At 41.9% G+C, this 17,634-nt stretch overlaps 1 protein-coding gene across 2 annotated transcripts; it reads right to left on the bottom strand.

Moving 5' to 3' along the window:
- Nucleotides 1-2,302: 2,302 nt before the first annotated feature.
- Nucleotides 2,303-17,237, bottom strand: stat2 (signal transducer and activator of transcription 2). Of its 2 annotated transcripts, XM_012824937.3 has the most exons (24): nucleotides 16,812-17,237; nucleotides 15,444-15,579; nucleotides 15,001-15,154; nucleotides 14,589-14,684; nucleotides 14,214-14,306; nucleotides 14,017-14,095; nucleotides 13,832-13,899; nucleotides 13,300-13,451; nucleotides 12,969-13,127; nucleotides 12,718-12,807; nucleotides 12,210-12,269; nucleotides 11,097-11,117; nucleotides 10,427-10,520; nucleotides 9,978-10,025; nucleotides 9,466-9,549; nucleotides 9,146-9,244; nucleotides 8,822-8,957; nucleotides 7,214-7,266; nucleotides 6,950-7,044; nucleotides 5,681-5,820; nucleotides 5,273-5,464; nucleotides 5,033-5,084; nucleotides 4,391-4,461; nucleotides 2,303-3,537 (listed from the first exon to the last, which is right to left on the bottom strand). In XM_012824937.3, the coding sequence occupies exons 2-24, from the start codon at nucleotides 15,572-15,574 to the stop codon at nucleotides 3,323-3,325; spliced, it is 2,382 nt and encodes a 793-aa protein (XP_012680391.2). In that variant the 5' UTR covers nucleotides 15,575-15,579; nucleotides 16,812-17,237; the 3' UTR covers nucleotides 2,303-3,322. The 2 variants fall into 2 exon arrangements, with proteins under 2 accessions (XP_012680391.2, XP_012680392.2); XM_012824938.3 differs by lacking the exon at nucleotides 4,391-4,461 and having other exon boundaries at nucleotides 3,364-3,537.
- Between the last annotated feature and the right edge of the window lie 397 nt (nucleotides 17,238-17,634).

Below are 17,634 nucleotides of genomic sequence, written 5' to 3'. Positions count from 1 at the left end.
TGAATAGACCTTTAAGAGACTTCTCCGGAGTTGTCTAGAAATAGGTCTAGAGAGTTGGTACAGACTGCAGTGGCCAAGAGGATTTATCTCTCATTTACCCCCCATGAGGTCCTGATGATTAGCCCAGCGTGGAGAGTCGATGAGGTTATTGGAATCCCGGTCACGAGCCCCCAAATATGTTAGGTGAAAATTCACCCTAGTTACCTCAGGACTCCAGAGCTGCATATAAGTATATTTATTAGACAAACAACAACAACAATTGTAATCGTGCTCACTCCCAGCACAAGGCTGAAAGTGAAGCAATGATAAACACATCGCACAAGGTTTATATAGACAGAAGTTTAGCGTCCAGCAGGGAAAACCACGTGGTGGATCTCTGACGTCCGAGGCAAGAATGGAAGTTTTGCACAAGGTCTGAAGAAGCACAGTTCGACCCTTCTTATCACTTCTGGTCTAAACATGCTCTTGTACATATGCAGACTAAGTGGCACCTAATAATCTAAGTTACACACACACACACAGAAAAGCCATGTTCCTGCTTTCATAAGCACATGATTCATACAAGGAATATATTAATACAAGGCACTTGATTCATATATCCTTAAGTAATTAACAGTGCTTGGAAATTATCTCCATCAGGTTTTATAGGGAACTAGTTATGGTACCATCCTCAAATTCATTTTGATAGCATATGATCATGAAAAGGACAGATAAACACCTGTGTCTTTCCCACTAGCCATCCAGGATATGCACTATGTAGTTCTGTGTTTCCTGGCTGGAACACCTTGCAAAAATGGAGAAAAAGCTTTCACAGCATGACATTGCCAGCTATACTGCCAAAAGACACCAGTTAGTGTGTTGGCAAGATTCTATCAGTGTCAGTTGGGCTGTTTACAAGGTTTTTGCATTTAGGTAGTTAGCGTGCTAGTTTTGGAACATAACTCCTTATTGCTGCCTTTAAAGGGCCGTGTTTTTTTAGCTGTAAACTAAATTATATGTAATTATATGACTGTATTGTGATGTAACACATCAATGCTGATGCAAATGTTGACAAAATTACCATTTTTATGAAAATCAGCAGTTGATGAGTTGAAAATAGCTCAACATGCTATATACAAAATTACACTATTATTACCACTGCACTTTTAGTAATTTGTCCAGAGAAAATGACAGCCACACGAACACTATCACATAAATATTACACTATTAGAGCTTTCCAGACTATTACCAGCCTGTGTGCTTCCCTTGCTGTTCACAGCATGCCAAACACAGCGCCAATGACACACTCAACAAACAAACAAACACATACTGTGATGAATGTAGCGTCAATTACGTGATTGCTTGTCATGTGGTTGGTGACGTGATTGAGTGATTGAGGATGTGAGACACCTGGACAGAAACTTTAAGAATGGCATGGTGTTTGACGGACGAGAGATGAGACAGACGACTCGAAGCAGTTTCGTGAGTATTGACTGGCTGTGCGCGCGCTCTCTGGCACGGAATATGTATTGGGGCAAGTGAGGATTTAGACTGTTGGAACCGACGTGGGACGCTCGGAATTGCATGTATTTTTTGGGACTTTGTGTGTGTGTGTGTGTGTATCCGGGGCGCCGGTGCCCACGGACTGAGCCTTCGGTGACTGGAGGGTGTCGATGGCTGCAAGACGGAGGGAAGTTAGCCTATTGTTTTAACGTGTTTTCATGAACTGAGTGTGTGAGTGTGCGTCGCTAAGATTGTCGCTAAGATTGAGTGTTGAATATCGCGGGTGGGTTTTGGGGAAATGTTTTAGAATGTATTGACTAGCCTATGAGCCCCTGATTGGTTGTTGTTTGCGGTGAAGTGATGACTGGTTTGCCGTGTAGGCCTACTCCAACTTTGAGTGCTGGTCTTGAGTGGGAATTGGGACGACTGCCGGGCCATACCGGTTTAAAAAAGGTGGTGGCAGCACAATATCAGTAACCTCGCTGGTTCATTACAATACTGTCAAAGTCCCTTTCAATGTCAATGCTATGCTATGTTCTTGATATGCCATGTTCTAAATAATGTTTTAATAAAGCTTATACTGAAAATACGTGTACTCAAATCAGCTTTTGATGAGTTGAAAATAGCTCAACATACTGTTTCTGTGTCATCCTGAACCTTGCAACGCCGAGTTGACTGGGACTTCTGTACGTCACGAAATGGCCATATCTGTTATGATGACGTCAGTAGCACATTATTTCGTATACATTCAGTTTATGCTTGTAACCTATATGGTATCCTCTGCACTTTCCCGTTTGTAAGGATGTCCCACAACACTCAATACATTCTACAAGGGAGACTTTATTTACATAGAGAAGAAAATACAAGTCACAATCTACACTTACGTTCCAACTGCTTTCAAAGGTAAACAGGACAAACAGATCCGTGCACTTACAAGCTAGAAATGTAACTGCTTTTCAACATCATAGCAGCCAGTGTCCAGTCATGTAACCAACAAACTTCTATAACAAAACTGAGATATAAGCAGAATGATTATGCAAGATGTAATGGCATTTAATTCATGTGATGTCTTTAATGTTTACATGTGCAGTGAATACCCTGACTCTAAGACTATACCTAAACTACATTTTCACTGGGATTATAGTCTGGAAACTCCCTGTGAAAAAGCGCTTGGTCAGCCAGTGTTATAGCTGCATGATCAGAATACAGAATACTGGATCCTGGCTCTGTCCTCCTATTGCTCACAGCTCAGCTGGGATTACTACTTGCTAATTAAACACGTGTCTGGTGACACCAAGCTACCAGCTCCTTGTAAATTACCATCCCCTTCCAATTAAATTGAAAATGATGCTCCAAAACACCCTTTACATTAGAGTGATGGATGCTGTCCGAATCCAGTGAAATTCAGTCTAGGGGAAAACGACCAAGAAGTAACACTTGGCTGGTGAGAACCACAACTGTCACTCCAATTATTTAAGACAAAAATCTTAAGTGCCTTGGGACAAGTAACTAGCGATTCATCAATAAATTAAATAGGACTTAATTGTCTGTGCACATTGTTTTGGTGTCACCCCAACTAAAGGGTCAACCTATTCCTCTCCACTAGTAATTATTAAAGATTGGCAATACATTCAGCAAACAAATTAAACATTTAAAAAATGTGCATATCTGGCAAAAACCAGGCTTAAGGGCTTTATTTTCCACCAGTGATGCTGGTTTATTCAGCTAGTTTGATAGTGTGTGGATTTAAATATGACTTTTGGGGGTTATTAAATGTGTGTTGTGGTTTAAGTAAATCATGGCCACATACACCGATGACCACTGTAAGCAGCGCAAGCACTTAGGGACTAAGGATAAGCTCAGCAAAGCTAGTGTCTTCTGTCAGGTCCAACCCCTCCAGCATGTTTGGGTCACTGAGAAACCTTTGCAGCAGGTCGTCATCCATTGCTATGTCTGGACTGGCTGGAGCCCCAGCGCTCAGCAGAGGCAGAGGCAGATCCCCGTCATCATTTAACAACACCTTATCCATGCAGCTCGACAGAGGCTCCACTGGAGCTGGGGAGAGAGCGAGACAGTCAACAAACACAAGTCAAGTGTACAACTGAGTTCATTTGGAGTAACAGCAATCTGTCGTACAAAACAGAACTAGGTCCATACCTCCTCCCCATATGAACCACAATAAAAAATAGACTTTTAGTGTAATCATGTTTACTGTATATGTATATATTATCCTCGATTGTTTTCATAACAAGATACTATACACATTGTATGCTTTGGGGGGGAAAAATCAATTAAAATCAAAGTGCAGATTTTAGTAAGGCAAATCTGATTTGGGATAGGAGCAGTTCCTTTCTGCAGGACAGCCTATCCAGTTATCTGCCAGCGCGAAACAATAGCCTGTGAAGCTGAAGGTCCTGATTGGCAGCACAAGCAGGGTTATTAGTGGCAGATCTCTGTGTGAGGGTGCATGCATTACAGGAGGTGCTGACACCCCTATGGTGGTGGCAAGATGATGTTTCATCTGATATTTATCTAAAATATCTTACCCTGTGTACACTGACAGAAGCACAAATGGGACTTACACTACCAGGACGTGCAATAAAGAACTTAAACAGGAGACAAGATGCATGCAGAGATCAGCTCATGGGGCAAGCATCCATGTCAAAGTGGGCCACTAGTCATTAGTTCATCCGGACCAGACCGGAAGAAGAGAAAGGTAAACTAATGACTGGGGGATAAAAAGAATAGTTAATGAAAGAGCAGACAGACCCATGAAAACTCTCCTCTCTCTGCTTTCTCTCCATCATAACCTGCACCACTACAACAGCGCCCTAGCACGTGCTCTTAGGATTAGCCAGAGACGAGAAGGGGATCATGTGAGTGCTCTTTCACAGGAGTTCCAACTTACCGGTGACCTCATCGCAGTGCTGCGAACACAGACTGTTCATTGGCTGCAAGAGGTTGCCCTCAGCCCCGCTCCTACCAATCACATTGCAGAGTTACTTACTGTGTATTTGGAATGCTACAGAACAGGACAGACATATCACAAGCGCGGTGCGTCTGTATCGACATCTTCATACATTCCCAAGGGACCCGATGACGCTTACTGCTGGACACCATTTAGGACCAGTGAGCACATCATGATCATCGCTCACTGAATCGTTTAACATACTGACCAACACACATAACACATGCACTCATGGTTTCGTTCACCTCTTCTTCTGTGCTTGGCACCAAATCTGAAAATGTCCCTTCGGCGTATTTTACTTTTACTTAGACAACAAGTGTGGTACAACTGGTATGGGTAGTACTCTTTGCCAAGTCTGCTTTCCACATTGAGGTCGTATAAAGTGTGAGCAATACATTGAAGGGATGGGCATAGCCATGATATCAGAGCTCTGGAACTTATGACTGGTGTAAAGAGAGATGACTTAGGGTTTCAAACATGCAGGCACACGTCACACAGGCACACCCAAATACACTCACAAATACATGCATTCACACATACAAACACATACATATGCATAGCCTACACAACAACTATACTTACTCTGACACAAACATCAACTTGGTCTTGATGTATTTGATGTACGGACTGTCCTCTGTGGAAGAAAAAACATCATTGGTGACATTTTCAATCTTGACAAACCAAATGTGCTTCTTTCGGACACAGAAGAGCAGATTTCAGTAATAATTATAATAATGGGGGTTTATACAGTTTGGGAGATCTATGCAGGGCAAATGAAAGTGTCTAAGCCTTATACTATAGACCTTTGATTGGTGCACTCACCTCCGCTCCCCTCCTCGTAGTATTTCCCAAAGGCCGTGTCTTTGGGAATGTCAGGGTAAAGGTAACGCAGCGGGTTTTCTGGAACGTTCCCAACCTCCAGGATCTGGAAGTTTCGAATGATCTCGACAAATGGGATCTGAGTCATATCTGTTTTGGTAAAGGGCTGAACACTCCGCACGTCCCTTTTACCTACTGGAAGAACAAAGAATCCGCTTTATAGGAACTATTTTCCACTGAGTCATGCATTTTCATTTGAAAATATCCTTACATCTTGATAATTTATTGAATGATGACAATGACAATTGATGCAAGATGTGTGCATGTGTATGTGTGAGCATGTGTATGTGTGTGTGCTTGTGTATGTGGTTGTGTGCATGTGTGTTTGGGTGTATGCATGCTTGTGTGTACCCCTCAGATCTGATTCCACCCAGCTGAATGTGATTCCTCCATCTTTAATACTCTCACTGAATCTCAGCAGAAAGGTCCCGTCCATCTTCTTCTTCAGCAGGGTTCTCTCCCTTCCCTTACTAATGAACCCCATCACAGAGCTGAAAAAACAAGCACCTCACATTAGTACAGTTACTACACTACTGCATTAACATCAGTACATATATTTTGCCCTCTAATAATCCCACATTTTATACATACGTACATGCATATTTTGCAACAATTTGTCAATAAATGCCAAGTGCAGTTTACGTATACATGTAAATTTCACAAAATGCTCAAATTTAGCACAAGAATATCTCTGTTATAAAGTCGCACTCATCATCATATTCACTAGACAGGTACTAGACGGAACTCAGTGTACTGCTGCCACATCCGCAAACTATTGTTCCTTAAATTCTCATTTAGAATAAGATATACAACAAACTTTTTAGTCTATTATTGCCAAAAATGGATTGGAAAATATCTTATTTCACTTAATTCTTGCTCATTCTCCCACTTTCTGCAGCGGTCATATTACACACCTCTATGCTGTACGTTTAGTCTATTATATCTCTGTTTATTGACATGAGTATTTAAATTGTTTGTAGTGAACTGCATCACATTCCAACCAGCTCTGATTATATGGCAATTAAGTCTTGACTGTTGATCTTTTCCAAGTTAGTTAGTTAGATATTTGCTGGTATTATGGATACTGGAGTCCATGGGTCATAATCAGCAACTAGCCTAAATGTAGCCTAAGCTAGCCTAAATGGACATTATTCCTTCAGTCCCATCATAGCCATGTGATATGTAAGGATGATTACTGGCAAGAGCCGTATATACACATTAACAGTATGCGGTCCATCTATTTATAGTTGAACACTATTACGTTCACCTCATTACAGCGACTGCACTTTTAGTTATTTGTCCAGAGAGACTGGCAACCACACAAACATTATCACATCAATATTACAAAATGACACTATTATTACAACTGCACTTTAGTCATTTGTCCAGAGAGACTGGCAGCCACACGAACACTATCACATAAATATTACACTATTAGAGCTTTCCAGACTGATAAACCCTTGCTGTACAGTCGAGACCTGCCAAACACAGGGCCAATGACAAACTCATCCAAACAAACAAACACATATTAACTGTCAAAAAGTCCCTTTCTATGTCAATGCTATGTTCTTGATATGCCATGTTCTAAATAATGTTTTAATAAAACTCATAGCTGCATACCCATCTTTCCACAGATCGGCCAGGTAGGCCTTCACCAGGCAAAGGATACCGTCCAACCACACCCAGAGCGAGAAGCTGTTATCTGGGACATTTTCCTTTATAAACACACACACACACACACACACACACACACACACACACACACACACAAACACAAATGAAACACCTATAATTAACAGATATACAGTGCAGATAGGAAGTTACCATACAATAATATGCAACTGCCTCACACACACGTGCGCGCACGTAAGCAGGCACACACACCTTGCTGAACCTGGCCCAGGAGAGGGTGCATTTGTCGTAGCTCTGCTGCTTTCCTGTGGAAAGACAATACAGTCCATCATACACACACACACACACAAATTCTCAAGCATCTGGTCCTATTCCTAAAGTTTCTCCGTAGGATACATTGATTGACCTCACATGTTCTACTAATACCTCATTTAGGGCCTCATTTACTAACAGGATTGCGCCCATTTCAGGCGTAAAATAGCGGGTAAAAACATAAAACCGTATTTACAAAGGAGGCGCAGTTTAGATTACCGCTGCTGGGAGGGTATAAGGGAAAGTGGGTGTTGGTCGCAAAGAGATGGGAGGAGATGCGTAAAATGCGCCAAATTATGTATTAGTAACGAAACAAGAAGTGTTTTAGCATGACATAGCAGATGCTAAATGAAACTATGTGCCTGCGAGAAATTTGAAAACATCAGAAATGTTATTTTTTTTTTAAATGTTTATATTTTTTATATATCATTTAATATAGGCATATACAAAATTGTCCCACCAGCTAGCTGTTCGGCCACGCTTTACCCAGAATCGGCGCTCATATGGTTTACTTTAAACCGTATTTTCACCCATAGTTCAAGCACACCGAGTACAGTGCTCGCCTTCTGCGCAGGAGTAACGCGTATCTATTCAGGAAAAGTACTTGTACTCGAAGTACACTAACTAAACTAAGTAAATTGTAGAGACAGAGCAGCATATTAATTTCACCTTCCATGTTTATTTTGACGTGCAAGCTACCCCCAGTCCCATGCCAACCGAACGTCTGAAAACTTCAGTTTCCCCTGTCCACGCTACAACTCTAGTTTTCAAATGTATCTAGTGCCTAGGGCAGCATTTTTGAAAAGCCTGGTTTTCAGTCTTCAGGAATACGCCGTTTTAAAGTAAGGGGTGTCGTGTATTCCTACCAGACTTAACGGGATGCTATGGAGCAGTTAACCTGGCTATTAACTATCCTAGCTATCTCTAGCTAAAAGGAACCATCTTAGCAGTTTGCAGTTGCCTGTGTGTGATTAACTCATGTTAATATGTGTGAATATGAACTTGTGAACATAAACTCGTTAATATGAAGCTGCACAGGCACCCTGAGGGGTAACCATAGCAACCCAGAAACTCAATGTTCGCTGAAAAGTTTAATTTCCCAAAATCAGCTCACCAATAAAAGACAGTCTTGAATTCAAAGTGATCACAACTTTTAATGTGGACGGAAGGGCTAAACGGAGAAATATTTATGAGTTTCTATATTTACCCGGGTTAGTTTGCTGTAACCTCGTGAACAAAAAGCTCTAATTCTAATTTTAGCTCATCATCCATGGTGGAACACGTAGGCTCTTTCTTCCCTATTTTAGCGGAGCGCTAAATAACACTAATGGGCGGTGTTAGGCGCAGATGACGCGACGAGGTTCTTGTTTGATAAATAGGATGCAAAATACTGTGCGCTATTTGCGGTTTGGCAAAGGCGCAGATTAAGCTGCGCTCGCAATGTTAGTAAATGAGGCCCTTAGTGTGCTATTTATTATTTTCATTATTGGCAATGACAACAGCAGCAATACTACAACATAATACATATATTTGACAAAATATCCCTACCAAACAGTTTCTGTGCGATCGTGTCCAGCTGATGTGTGTCTAAGCCCCTCCCAGCAGCTGACAGAAACTGCCAACTCAGCATCTCCCCCACCTGGGGCCAAGGTGCTGGTGTTGTGTTCGCAAAAAACAGCACGTTCTAGATACACACACACACACACACACACACACACACACACACACACACACACACACACAATAAGGTAAGGTCTGTGTATGGTAAAGTATGAAAGACCCCTAACAGGAGATTGTAACCCAATATCAGCATCAACGATGACGCTAGACATCATATGATTCACACACACACACACACGCACAGGAACTCACCTTATGGTCACGGCAAAGCATGTTGAACCACAGCACAGAAGCCCAGGCACTTTGTTGCTGGCTGGAGTTAGAGATCACAACTACTGGAAGAGAGCATGTCTGAGAGAGAGAGAAAGAGAGAGCAGTGATCAGTGAGAGAAAACGGCCGTTTATTGTGGCAACAGTACAGCTAGTAATAAGGGGTATGTAGTGAATGGTCTAATAACAGTACATTAGTGAGAGTAACAGGGGTTGTGAATGGTGTAATAACAGTAACAACGGTTGTCATGGTGAAAAAAAAGTTATTTGTCAAAATAAAGATTAGAAATGGAAAATCTCACCTCTAGCTTTAACGAAAGGCCATGAAGGTTAAACTCTGTCTCAAAGTTTATGACATGGAGCTCCTCTGTAACACTTAGAGAGAGCTACACACACACACACACACACACACACACACACACACACACACACACACACACAAACACACAGAGACAACATAATTAATTTAGATTTGATAGGTATAATCTCTAACACATTACAAAATGGAAACCCTCTGTGCTGTAATCCATGATTCTGTTCACCATGTGCAGTGAATCATGGAGGCCAGACCATAATACAGCCCGGATGACAGAACTCACACACACCTCATCCCTCATCCATCCTATACACAAACAGCCTGAACGTGCTGTTAATCACTATTATTCACTTTGGTACATGTAGTTAGAAGTGTCGCTCCAATGCAACAAGTGTACACAGTAGTATAAAATGTGACCCTGTAAATGGAGAGTGCTGTAATGTTTATGGTCAAATAGGCAAACAACTCTCTGTCTTTGTCACCTGACGTAATACTCACATCGCTGATGCCTTTCCCTCCTGCGCCCACTTTCTGCTCCTTGAGCGTCTGAAACACACACAAACAAACACACACACACACTCCTTTTAATTCAAATACATGTATGCTCTGTATCAGGCCAAGTACAAAATGGATGTGTGTGGGCTCAAACAAACAACTGAGTAGAATCTGAATGAGCTCACACAAATCCAAATAGGTGCAAGACACAAAAAAAAGGCCAATTAGTCCTAGGCAGAAGACTTTTAATATCTGCCAATCATGCAAAAGTATTACAACTAAATTTAATTTTGTAATTAACAAGTGCACTATATATCAATAGGACTTTTGCTAGGCCTTTTTTGGTGTTTTGCCACCTATGTTTGCCATGATCATTATTCTGATCCTACTTCCCCATTCCTCTCATACCAGCTCAGTCAAGCTCTCAGACTAACAGAGGCTCTCCCACTCACCAGGTGTCTGAAGTCGGCCACCATGCCTCCCTGCAGGCTCTCAGTCATGTTCAAGGCCTTAGTCGACGTTCCCAACACATTGAACCTCCGATATCTAGACACCCAAATGGATAAAAGCTCATTGCATGAAGTGGCAGTATGGTTCTATGAAGGCTAATTTAAAGTCAGTTAGAAAATAATCAGGTATACAAGCCATTTAGACTTCATTTCTGCAGGAACAATTGCATCAACTGTTACATCTGAAACCTCTCTGACCAACACCTGCGTCATCTATAGTGGATGCACACCCGATTTTTCCATTATTCCCATGTCATTTAAATGCCCAGTGAACAAGGACATGCCAATTTCCATTAGAGTGTCCAGTGATAACCTGTGAAATTATCCTCGCCAGTTCTTCCTTGCCCTGACTCATACTGCCTCTTGCTCTGCACTTTCATTTCCTCATCACCATACAGCTAGCATACAACACCAGAGCTGAAAGCCCTCCAACAGCCATCTTTCTATTCTGTTCTTGTAGTGCAGTACAGACAGTGTCGTACTACAGTGGAGTATAACTAGAGTATAGTGCAGTACAGACAGTGGAGTATAGCTAGAGTATAGTGCAGTACAGACAGTGGAGTACAGTGGAGTATAGTGGAGTATAGTGCAGTACAGACAGTGTCACACTCACCCTTTCACCTGAGGAGCATCGCTGTAACACACAAAAACAAACAGCTGAGTGCATCCAAACTCACACATGACAGAAACAATATTTGAAAGAAAAACATCTGCGTTTCCAAACAGACATTTGTAAGTTATTGCCCAAAACACATGTGCAGTCCTAGACATAAACAGATTATAACCAAACTAATCATAGGACACATAATGGGGATGATGGCACTAAAGCTGGATATACTCTTTATGCAACTCTGAATTTCCCAGATCCAAGTCGGAGGTTTCAACCGGAACGTCTGAATTACAACTGGAAAAGTTAGACAAACCTCACCAACCCCAACTTCAGAATCCAAGATGGATGCCCCCACACATCAACTTTATTAGCACTTCTGTCTACACAGGTTGTTGCTACGGTGTTTATATGCACAAAATAGCGCGTAATGTGTTGTTATCAACTGGTATTACTAACATCTGAATTGCTAAAAAGAACAATTGGTATTGCAAGTTTTTTTCCGACTTGTTACTGGAACACGGTCAACTTGGGTTTGAAGTCATTCCCAGCTCAGAGTTCCGAGGTAAATGGAACGCACAAAGAGCTCTTCCTGAATATGACACATGCTGCTAGGTTCCACAGGACACATTTCCAGTAATAATATACAACTTAGTGAACGACGAGGGAAAATAGTATTAAAGAGGGCCATTTCAGACATTGTAATGGTGAATACGCTACATGACACAAAGAGGTTTATCTCATTGGGTTGGTGTGCTTCAATATAGGTCTGTGACAAACTGTGTCAAAGTTGAATTTACCTGAACTTTGAACACAATGGCAAGATGGGATATCGGAGAAGTACACAGTGCCTTAGATAGCCCTAGATAGTCCTGCCTGTTGGTTAAGCAGCAGTGGTCAACCCACTAATAAAACTAATAGCTTCACTAGAGAGTTAGCTGCTCATTGTGTGTAGGCAGTCTGAGAGGAGAGTTTTTGGTTTGGACAAAGGAAGACATGACCAATCTGTGTCAATCTGTGAGGGGAACTTCCAAAGCTTAGCAGTGAAGAATTTGAATGAAGTACTGAAATACTAGATGAATACATAAACAGACAAAGATGTAAAACTGTATGTCTTACTTGTCCATAGTAACTTTCACCTGCATGGAGTGGTTCAGTTCTGGGACCTTCACAAGGAACCTGACAGAGTTGAGAAAGAGAGGGACTATGAGGGAGACACTGTGTAAAATACTGTAACTGCAGATGGGTTGTATGAGTTTGCATTAGCAAGACAATGTGTGTGTGTGTGTGTGTGTGTATGTGTGTACGCATGTGTGCGCGCGTGTGTGTGTGTGTACACACGTTTGCGTGTGTGTGTGTGAGTGAACGCAGGTGTGCATGTGTGTGTGCGTGTACATATGTGTGTGAGTGTGTGTGTGTGTGTGTGTGTACGCAGGTGTGCAAGTGTGTGTGTGTGACTGAGTGAATGCACGTGTGCTAGTGTGTGTGTGTGTGTGTGTGTGTGTGTGTGTGCGCGCAGGTGTGCGAATGTGTGTGTGTGTGTATGCACGTGTGCAAGTGTGTGTATGTGTGTGTGTGTGTGTGTGTATGCACTTGTGCGAGTGGGTGTGTGTGTGTACGCCATTACCTGGTTTTGACAGAGAACTGAACACTAGTGCGCAGCACTAGAGGTCCCTTCCCCTGTGGAATGGAGGGCTGAGTCTCCACCACAAAAGCACTGAAACCAAAACACAGACAGCCCATTCAGCACCGTGTTCAGAAAGACAGACAACACCACAGACAGGCCATTCAACACTGTGTTAAGACAGACAGACAGATATTATAGGTCAGATGTGACACATAGACTACTGTAAGAGTAGTGAACATGTAAGTGTGTACCTCTTGAGCAGAGTGGTAAGGATGCTGTCAGCCCGTTGCTGCAGCAAAGACTTCTGGGAAATCACGGGATCCCTCTCATAGGTCACTTTTCCAGACAACTCCTCAAGCTTCTGCAGGAACTCTCTCACTTGGAACATACCCTCAGCCAGAGATGTGAACCTGACAGACACACCCACACCCACAAGGCCCCCCCCCCCACACACACAGACACACACAGACACACACACACACACACACACACACACACACAAAGAGACAGAAGGATGGAAATGACATTGCGATCCCTGAGGATATCTGAATGTGTTTGAGCATGAGCAGTATGTGTGCGTACCATTCCTCAAGTTTCTCCAGACTTGAGTCTTCGGGGGCTCCGATGTAGGCCTTCTGCTGCCTCCACCTCCACTGCACCAGCTCCTCCTCCACCAGCACTGACACCACCTCCTCTATCACGGTCAGCAGAGTTGTCATGGCGGACAGCAGAGACTACAGAGATGATGGGAGAGGGAGAGGCCTCACAATCATTCTGACTGGGCAGTACTGCCCGTACACATTGAAAGTGACAAATTGACCAAACGGGAAAAGACGTGAAAAAATACAGCAGAATTGTATTTCATGTCAATAATAAGCCATGCAATGTGCCAGTATGTCTTAGTTACCAAAACAATTTTGGCCTTTGGCTCCTTGTTTTTAATTACATCAATCGGGTAACCAACAGTAAAGTGTCATCAGGAATATCTTTTGCCAACCAACTTGCCAACCAAATTGAATCACTACCGTCTACACATATTGTTACTTATGTGAAACAGTCTTAGTCTAGATGTCACATGATTATGTAACACAATCACACACAAACAGTCACGTACCTTGCGGGAGTGATCCAAGCGATTGAGCATCAGTTGCAGGACCTTCAAATCTGCCTGACTAACGGTTGCTGGACCACCAGACAACAAAGATGACATACGGAGAGCAAAATATGAGCAAGATTAGTACTGCTAATAAGAGCACAATGAAAGACAGTGAGATGGTGCTGAGAGACAGAGTGAAGCACCTTCCATTTTGTGGGTCTGGTACTTGAAGTCAAACTCGTCTTGCTGCTCTTCCAAACACTTCACGGTGTGGTCCATCACCTGCCAATCACACAGACAGCCAAAAAATAACCACTTAAAACTACAGCGGTGAAGACTGGACATTGAAACAGCTCTCTCTCTCTCTCTCTCTCCCCTTCTCTCTCTTTCATGCACACACCTGCACCCTCTGCCGCAAGTCCTCCAACTTCTTCAGCATGTTCCTTTGGTTGTCCGTCTCCATGTTTTCCTGCTGAACCTGCAATGACTGCACCTGAAAGGGAGAGGTAGAGAAAGACAGAGAGAGAGACAGAGAAGGGGAGAAAGAGAAAGACACACAAAGAGAGACAGGCAAGCAGAGACAGAGAGATAGAGGAGAAAGAAAGGGAGAGGTAGAGAGAGAGAAAGAGGAATAAAGAGAGAGAAGGTGGGGAAAGTAGGAATCAGCATAAAGACAATCATGTAGCAATGATGCTGATGATGATGATGATGATGATAATGATACTTTGTGATAGCAAAGGGGATGATGGCGACGATGACTGGTGTGGATACAGACCTGATTAGATAGTTCAGCCATTTGTAGAATCTCTCTCTCTTTGGTTAGGAACCACTGAATGGTGCTGGCCAGTGTATACGGCTCCTCTTGATAACGCTGTAGGCAGTAGGCAAATACAATGAATGAATTCCTCATTCATACTGCACATAAATCTGCTGCATCCTTGCAATCCAACAAAATATGTGAGATACACAGAAAAGGGTGTTCTAAAGACAAAGTAAGAAAGAAAGAATGGGCAAGCATAAGAATGAATTCATTTTAATGAATTACCATACATACATACCATACACTACCATATCTTACCAAACATGTAGTATTGATAAAAATTAGCCTCTGAGATAACTAGATAAGCGGACAGATACAGATAGGTTTCCTTTTAAGATGTTGTGAGAGGCAGATAATGGGGAAGGACCTGAAAATTCTGCTTGAATTTTCTGAAGTTACACTGCAGCACAAAGCTCTCTCCGTTCCCTTCCTGCATAAAGCGGCTGTACTGGTTATCCAGGTTCTCCAAGAGGACCTGAAAGAGGACCACGGCCAAGGATGGATCCCGTGCAGCACGATCCCTGAAAAGCACAAGTAGAAACATTTAATCTGGTGCAAATGTGCTCTGTCACCACATAAACATTAATGAATATTAGACTTAAAATCAGACTCCCAACATTTCTCAGCAGGGAGCGCACAGACAGTATCCTATTTAAATTAAATTAAATTCAATTCAATTCAATTCAATTCAATTCAATTATATTTATATAGCACCAAACCAATATAATTGTCTCAAGGCGCGCATCCTGACGTTAGATATGGTCTTGTAGCACCACATTATGTCCAGCTATCACTGAAGCACTCACTCACCACTCCTGACTCTCGATCCAGGTGGCAAGATAGTGGCGCACATCCATTGGTAACTCATCCCGGTCATACAGCTCATGGACCTTCTGCCGATACATTGGGTCCAGCTGCTGCAGTCCCTCCCACTGAGCCATGCCTCCTATTGTGGTGGAAAACATGTGAATGAAAACTCAATAATCTATGTGTGAAGAAAATCAACAATCAGAATAACCACCATGACAGCCTGACAAACTTTTAAAACTACTAAAAATGATTTACACTATTAAAATGAATAAGATAATGTGCACTCTATGTTTAAATGTATATCAAGTATAACCAATATACTGATGTGTGAAATGTTTAAGAGATGTATCAGGGGAACTATCTGCATGCTGGCTGAACACCTCCCAAAGTCTACCTTTTTTGGAGGCAGGCACATAACCCATAGGGAAAGGCCAAGGAAGATTTAGTGAGACAAGAGGGGTTCATCAGATGTATAAGAAGGGAATGCACAACTCTGTAAAATCAGTATTGTCTCGAGACTTGATCAGGTTTATGCTGTCGGTATTGTACTGGCAAAATAAACATTTTTCGCTCCACACTCTGCCTGACTTCTGAACAAAGAGTCAAGAACAAAGAGTTTTTTCCAGAACTGAAAAGAAGAGTTTTTATTTGATCGCAAACCTATAAATCAGCCACGACAATATCAGACACAGACAGGTCGGGCAGGGGAAGGGACATTTATTGACTGACTGACAACATTATTTTATAAAGATTTACACTCCCCTTTTCAAGGGCATTAACATGGCAGTTCATTTCATTACGTTAAATAATATGCTTTCAGCTAAATTGTCTTTTTACAAGACATTGCAAGTGATATGATCCTTGCTGTAGAGGCAACAATTCGTTCTGAATAACTAGTCAACAGAATACGTGAAAATTACGTACCATTGCAGATATGGTAACCGGTATGATACACACACAGGTTCAAAGTATAGATATCACGTGACCCACAAATTTACATGAAGCGATCCACAAATGTGCAAAACCCAATTCTAATGTTCAAATCGTTCCATTTTCTTTGTGGATATTATTTTACACAACACAATTAAAAAATACATATTTGTGGATATTGAATTATTTGTGGATCATGGTACACATTTGTGGATTGTCTTCTCTACGATGCTCTTATGTGTCCTCGCTCATCGGCCCTCTGTCCTCAGAGAAAGCATGCTAATAACGTTTTGAGATGTACCTCGAGTGTCAACAAATGCCATTATCTCTAACAAACCGATGTGATAGCTAACCTCAGTGTGAACAGGGCATTTAACCGTTCATTTTATCTAGGCAACTTCCAAAATACGCCAGGCTATCGGCAAAATGTTAACTTACCAGATTGGACAAGCAGCAGGTGTCCCTTGCAGACTTGTGAAACGTGCAACCAGACAGCAACCCACTCGTCAATTACACCTGTAAAAACTAACTATCAAGTTAGCCAAGACGCAAGGCTGTGTTGATTTACGCTGAATCAAGGATATTCACACCCGTTCTGTTTACATCACACTTCCTATCCATAGTATCGACGGCAACCCATACTAACTCAAGTAAAGATATTCACTAACTGTCACTGTATCACTTGAATTTCAGTTTAATTTCAGCCGCAAAGTTGCAAATCAATGTAGTAAAAAAAAGCTAAATTTCTCAATGTGTTCATCAGAGAAGGGAAGTTCCCTCTGTCCTGAGCAAGTCGTACAGTGGAGACAAATAATGCAATAACATGTCCACGGGTGAGCATTTCCTAGAAACGCCCTCACCAAAGTGACATGAGGAAAACGAAACTTATCGAGCTCTCCAGCAGAGCAGCGTGAGTCTGTCTGTCAACTGAGTTCTCGCTCAACTTCCGGCCACAGTTAAACAAGAAACATGCCAAAATAAAAGTAATCAGTTAGTCAAGTATTCAAAAAACATCAGATATAGTATTAATTGCATAACCATGATTAAAAAAAGAGAAAATAACTATCTCATGTCACAAAGGTATAATTAGTATTGTTTTAAAACAGGAAACATTGATTTGGGGGTAAAAACAGTGTGAACTACCTGCCTTGTGAACAGACTTTACCTCACATTCATTAGCAAAGTACTTGAGTACATGAGAAAAGTGTCTAGGGAAGAGCATTTGATGTCTTTCAAGTGAATTAGATGGCTTCAGAAGGTA

The sequence above is a fragment of the Clupea harengus genome, chromosome 5, assembly GCF_900700415.2.
Source record: "Clupea harengus chromosome 5, Ch_v2.0.2, whole genome shotgun sequence".
Lineage (NCBI taxonomy): Eukaryota > Metazoa > Chordata > Actinopteri > Clupeiformes > Clupeidae > Clupea > Clupea harengus.
The sequence above is the reverse complement of the archived record's forward strand: the minus strand, read 5'-3'. Positions and strand labels throughout refer to the sequence as shown.